We start from the raw sequence: 6211 nt of genomic DNA, 5'->3' as shown, positions 1-6211 counted from the left end.
TGTGACGTCCACGCCGGTGTAGCGGCACGTGAGCGCGTCCCGGAAGTGACGCCACGAGACGCGAGGGTCGCGGGCCGGCGTTTCCCAAACAGTCGTGGCGGCCTGGTCGGTGAGTTGCGCGGTTGAACTCTGGAGCGTCGCGTCGCGTCGCGCGCCCACCGAGTGGGTTGGGCGCTGCTCCAGGGTGGCTGGGTGTGGGTCAGAGGAAGGTGTGAGCAGTGCCTCGAAGCCCGAGCCGGGCCCAGGAGTCGGCCCGCGCGCGAGACGTGGGCTTGAGGGTGGCCGGGCGAGGCAGCCTGGGACGCGGCGACCGGCCGGCTTCCGAGGCGGGCCTGGAAAGCCGCTCCCGGCGTCCGTGCGGTCGGGGGCCGTGGGTCCGTCTGGACGGCAGCCGGCGCGGTGTTCAGCTCTCTCCTGCAGGGTTTTCGGGAGACTGTTCTTCCGTTCGACTATTTGTTTTCTTTTTTGCGGTGCTGGATGTCCAAGGCTGGTCCTTGCTCATGGCAGGCAAGCGCTCTCTCAGTGAGCTGTTCCAGTTCAGTTTTAACGTTCTTGTCCATCGCTGCAGTCGTCTGCACTACTGTGTGATTCGTTCTGTGATTCGTTCTGACTACTGTGTGATTCGTTCTTGTGTTTTTGTAATATTACCTATGCTGGAATAGTAGCCTCTATAAGTAAAACTCACTTAAATCCCAAAGATAATTACAGCTGAAGATAATATGTTACATTGTTTTATTTGAATGTAAAATAAATGTTTTTCCTTTTAGGAACTAAATGACAGAGAAAGAGAAATAGGTATTTGATAATTCAGTGGCCAGTTTTCCTAATAGTTAAAAGAGATTATTCTGCAAATTACTTTCCTAGTTTTTTTTTTTTTTTCCCTGATTCATTTCTTCCTGTTTGGCACCTCTTGTTATTTTGTTACCTCCAACGATGGTTAGTGAAGGCTAACATCTCTTTAAATGTCCTTGGTTTTGGTGGATTATTTTTAGCTCTTAGGCAACTTGGCTTCATGCAAAAAAGCCTTAAAAAAACTTCATAGCCTCTGAACTTCATAGTTTCGAATTTCATCTGAATTTACTGAAGTTCACAGATTTTTTGTGGATGTTTTGCTTTTCCTTCTCCACTTGAATAATACAGCCTAACATTAGACAATTCACATTGAGCTCTTCTGTAGTAAGAGGTCGGACACTTTACTGAATGAATTAGTAGGTAGGCCCTAATAATAATTCCTCTCCAATAGGTAGTTCAGTTATTTCTCTCTCCCTTTCACTTTTTATATATAGACCCAAGAACATATTAGAGAAAGGATTAGTGGTCATTGAAAGGCTGAGTCTTGGAACTTGTCTAAAGCCATTTCCACTGCCCTCACTTTCAACCTAATCAGAATATCCATTATGAAGTAAAGATTTCAGAAGTCCTTGCTGTAGATTTTCTTTTTCCCTTCTTGATTCACTTAGTCCTTACAAATAATTTTGTATCTGTATAAAAAATTAGTGCACATAAATTGGATAAAAGAGTAATGTTTTTGTTTAATTCTTGAGTAAGCACCATTGCTTACTAATGGAATATGTGCACCTATTTGGGATTAGGGATGCTCAACCTGTATTTGCATATTTCCACTTCATTTATCAGTTTTAATCCCTCTTAGAGCCTTTTGTGAATAAGATTATAGAAGTGGTGGGAGTTATAATTAGCACTACTAAATATTCAGAAATTTACAGTAACGTATTCTTTACAGTGAAAGTTTTTAAAACTCGTACTTAATTTCTAGTTAAATTTGCTTTAAAGTCTTTGGATTAGTGTTTATAAGTAATATAAAAATTTTTGTTGTTCCAGTATTGGTTTATGAAATTTTACCATCAATTCAAGTAATCAAAAATGGAAAACTCTACAAAATCAGAGGAGTGTGAAAAGCTGTCTTTTGAAGAGGTGAAAGCATCAGTAGATTGTGAAACAAAGTCTTCACACAGTATTGAAACCTCAACAGCTTCTGGGACTGGACTTTCTGAAAAGACTCCTGTCTGTGAACAAGTGGACATATCAAGAAAGAGGAAAAGGTTTGAGGATGGTCTTATAGAGGAAAGTTCCAGTTGTGGAGAAGATAGTCCATCGAAGAAAAGAAATCTTGGTGTTGAAATTGTCCCAGAGGAAAAAGGTTCAGGTGATGCTGACAGCTTTTCAAATAAAAGAAAAATGGAAACTGATGGTGTTCCTTCTGCTGGAGATAGCGCTCAGAGAAAGAGAAAACTGGAACTGGATGATGCTCCAGAAAAACGGAAAGTATGTTGAATGTATTTTATTTGCAATAGACTGTATCAGCTAGAAATGTGGAAGAGCTGTGGAATTACTAGGTTTTCACATAATCTCAATTGGGTAGAATGTTCTGTTTTTAACAGATATGGCCTTAAGACACAATAGGCTTTTAACTCCTAGAATTTAATTCTTATTGAGGTAAAACTGGTGCTAATGAGATAATTATTATTTTATTTCATGACTCTTCTTTGACGAGAAACTTGAAAACCAGTTTTTATATTTTATTTTTTGTATTTAAAAAATACAGAGGAGTATGCGGTGCAAATGTTTACGCTTTGCCTTTTTAAATTAAATGTTCATCTCCTTGTTTTTTTCTGAAGTAGTTATGATGATCACTTGAGCTGATAAATTTCAAAATCATACCCAGCTTTGTATTCCTTTGTTAATTGAGTTAAACTCTGATTGTTTCCACCTTACTAGTGTAGTTTACACAGTTTTAGAATAGTGGGTGCCACAGCCTGATATTTAGCAGGGGAATTATGAAACAAGGTTAGCAAATCATTTACCATAGTGGAAATGATTCTGAATGCAAAATCTGGAGTTGGTGTGAAAGACTATTTTAAAGAATGAGTAAAATTTTGCCATCAGCTCTGAAGGGGAAAGTGGCACGTAGACCAGGCTTTTGTCATTGTTGTCCTCATAGCCAAGGGGAACTTGTATTTTAAATTCAGTTTTAAAAATTGCTGGCAGGTTTTTTTCAGGTAAAGTCTTACTCTTAAACTTGAACTGTGAAATAGATAAAAGATAATGACATTTCAGTTGAAGAGAGAAGTGAGGGGGTTCTGGGGCCCTTTACCTACCTTGGACTTTTTATACAATACCTAGAGTTGTACAGAATGAAGATAGAAAATTGTTGGATTAAATTAATAGCATATAATAGTCACTGACATGGAGAACAGACTACTAAATTCTAATCCCTTTACATACATATTACCTTTTTTGGGGGCAGTACTGGGAATTGAACCCAGTAAGTACTGAACTACATCTTCAGCTCTGTTCATTCATTCATTTTTATTAGAGGGTTTCTCTAAGTTGACCTCAAATTTTTGACCCTTTGCTTCTGCTTTGGCCTCCCGAGTAGCCAGGATTACAAGTGTGCATCACCATGCCTGGTTTGTTTTGTTTAATCTTCATAGCAGTTTTGTAATAATAACTTAAATGTAACGTGATTGTCATTTATTAAATTAAGTAAATCAACTTTGGGAAAGTGGTAGTTTTATTAAGACAGCGAGACTAAAGTTATACAGATGAAAGATTAAGATGGAAATTTTAAATCTGTGCTGTTTTTCATGGGGACTGTTAGAAAACAGATCTTTGGTTTGGTAATAACTTGTAGGATCTCTGTGGGAAATGCTCAGTTTACTTCAGTAGTGTATTATGCTTTTGTAGGTTACATTCTCTGGGGCTTTATTTTTTTCTTTTATTGTGTTCTTATCCTTAATTTTGTTCTGTTTTATTTTCAGAAACTGGAAGAAGGACACAGCTCTGCAGTGGCTGCCCACTATAACGAGCTTCAGGAAGTTGGTTTGGATAAGCGTAGTCAAAGTCGTATTTTTTATCTAAGAAACTTCAATAATTGGATTAAAAGTGTGCTTATTGGTATGATTAGTTTTTACCTTTTAGTTTGGAATTTTAAAATTTATTTATTTAGCTACTTGTGTGTGTAGAGCTGGGGCTTATACCCAGGGCCTTGCCAATGGTAGACAAGCTGTGTGCCGTCGATCTGTATCCCTAGCCCCTAGCTTTCACTTATGCATTTATTTTTCCTCCTCAATATTAACCATGTGTCAAGCTGTTGTATCTATTAATTCGTACTCATTCAGTGATTCAGCCTTGACTTCATAAAATGAGCCAGAATTAGGCCTTTTACTACCTACTTTGGTTGACTACATAGGATGGTAGTGAGTGTGTAATTGATAATAGTGGGGCTTTCAAAGTTGGTGTGCTTTTTTAGAGTTAGAATTAAGGTTATCTAGTGCTGTTAACTAATTTTACTCTGCTAGTTTTGGCACAGTGGCATTTTGTTGAATTCAGCATTCAGGTTTGATGTAGTCAAAATGGGCAGTGTCGTGATTTTTATCTCTGGGCTTTTAGTGATTTAGCTTGTTCTCATGTGGTTTCTTGAGCTTGTTCTCATGTGGTTTCTTGGGAGAAATAGCATTTACTTTGCAGATTGATGAAGACTCAGCTTTTTGGAGTGAACATCTATAGAAACTCACCTTTGAAGTTGATGTGAGTGGAGAAAATATGACTTAGAATATAATTATTGCTTTGTACATCTAGTACATTAATTAAATGTACTTAATTATATATGCTAGAAAGAATAAAGTGCCAATTTTGAGTATCGTACTAGTATTGATGACAGTGTAGTGGTTTTCAAAAAAAATGATGTATTCTGGGAAGTATTAGGAATAAGAACTAAATTGAAGCACATTTTGTATTTTCTTTCTCATTTTTGTTTTTGACATTTGTGTTAAAATATGATTTGTCAGACTCTGCCAGTTGTAACCTAGGGTAAATGAGTGGCTGCTTTTTTTTTTTTTCTTACGGTTAATATGAGTATCATGGAATTTGGAACCTCTTAATTTCTTTTTTTTGTACCAGGAATTGAACTCATGACCTCGTGCTTGCCAGGCAGTCCTGTGTGACTGAGCTGTATCCCTGGCCCCTGAACCTCTATTCTTTCTTTTATTTATTTATTTATTTATTTATAGGTACCAGGAATCAAACTCAGGACCTTGCACTTAACAGGCAGGTGCTGTGCCACTGAGCTATAGCCCTGGCCCTGAACCTCTTTTCTTAAGGTTCTCGGTGCATCTAGAGCTAATTTCTTTTTTGCTTTTCTCTGCTTTCCTTATTGTTCTCAGTTGAAGCAGATAATTTATCATTAGATTTTTCATGATGTATCATTTATTTCTGTGTTTTTAAATTGAGGGTTTTTGAGTCCATTTTACATGTTATTTTTGTAATTAGGAAAATAAGTAGTTGCAAGATGACATTTGGCAGAATTTTCTTCATCATGTGATATTGTCTTGCCCTTCAACTGTTCTATAACTCAGCGAGTACTTTGCTGCCTGAGCCTCTTTCTGGTCCTGATGCCATCAGTGTGTCCGTGCCATCCTCCCTCTCTCTTCCTTTCTGTCCTCAGCACATGCCTAGTCCTTCATTTTCTTTCATCTTGGTGCTTAAAGCTTAGTAGTAACTGAGAATATCTTGTGAATGTGATGACGTTTTATTTGAAAATAATGGTTTGTGGTGATTTTTCCCTTGTTTAGTTGTATCTTGTAGAAATATTTTATAAGTATTTTTCACTGTTTTTATGCTAAGATTTTTGACAGAAAGTTAAATACGGAACTTCTGCTGCAGTTACTTTCAGATCTTAACTGACACTAAAGACAGAATTTGTGTAAAGTATTTTAACTATCAAAATTTATGTGCATGAACTACTAATTGTATCCAGATCTAGGATTCTGATCTGTATCAGAATCTATCTAGTATCCAGATCTGTATTCCAGATCTAGGATTCATTATAAAGTTTTAGAATTGCAGAGTTATCTTTTGTCTTAGAATATTAAGTCTTAACTGATATTTGAACTATTCAGCTGTTGCTCTCTGGGGACATGTGGTTTTATCTGTTGAGTATTAATGTGATTTGATAGATTAGGATGTTTAAGAATTCTGATGATGGTGAAAGTAAAAGATAGTTGTGGATATAATGTATATTTGTGTGTGTGTGTGGGGGGGAGTAAGCCTAACTAATCAAACACTGTTATCATTCCAAAACTACTTCAGTTTACTTAGATGTATAAGAAATTAAGTCTCTAGCTGTGAAAAGAGAGCATTACAAAAACAGTGAATTGTTTTTGGCTTTTCTCTTACAGAAATGTGAGGTCTC

At 37.3% G+C, this 6211-nt stretch overlaps 1 protein-coding gene across 2 annotated transcripts in view; it reads left to right on the top strand.

Moving 5' to 3' along the window:
• Window positions 1–45: 45 nt before the first annotated feature.
• Window positions 46–6211, top strand: part of Rnmt (RNA (guanine-7-) methyltransferase) — a gene marked incomplete in the record, with an annotated part of 24610 nt that continues 18444 nt past the window's right edge. The window contains 3 exon segments of one of the 2 annotated variants that reach the window (XM_013512502.1): window positions 46–105; window positions 1840–2283; window positions 3780–3915. In XM_013512502.1, coding sequence (XP_013367956.1) covers window positions 1882–2283; window positions 3780–3915 — 538 coding nt within the window. 2 annotated transcript variants of the gene reach the window in all.

The sequence above is a fragment of the Chinchilla lanigera genome, unplaced genomic scaffold (genome assembly GCF_000276665.1).
Source record: "Chinchilla lanigera isolate Chin_1 unplaced genomic scaffold, ChiLan1.0 scaffold00001, whole genome shotgun sequence".
Taxonomy (NCBI): Eukaryota; Metazoa; Chordata; class Mammalia; order Rodentia; family Chinchillidae; genus Chinchilla; species Chinchilla lanigera.
This window is presented reverse-complemented; position numbering and strand designations above follow the sequence as displayed.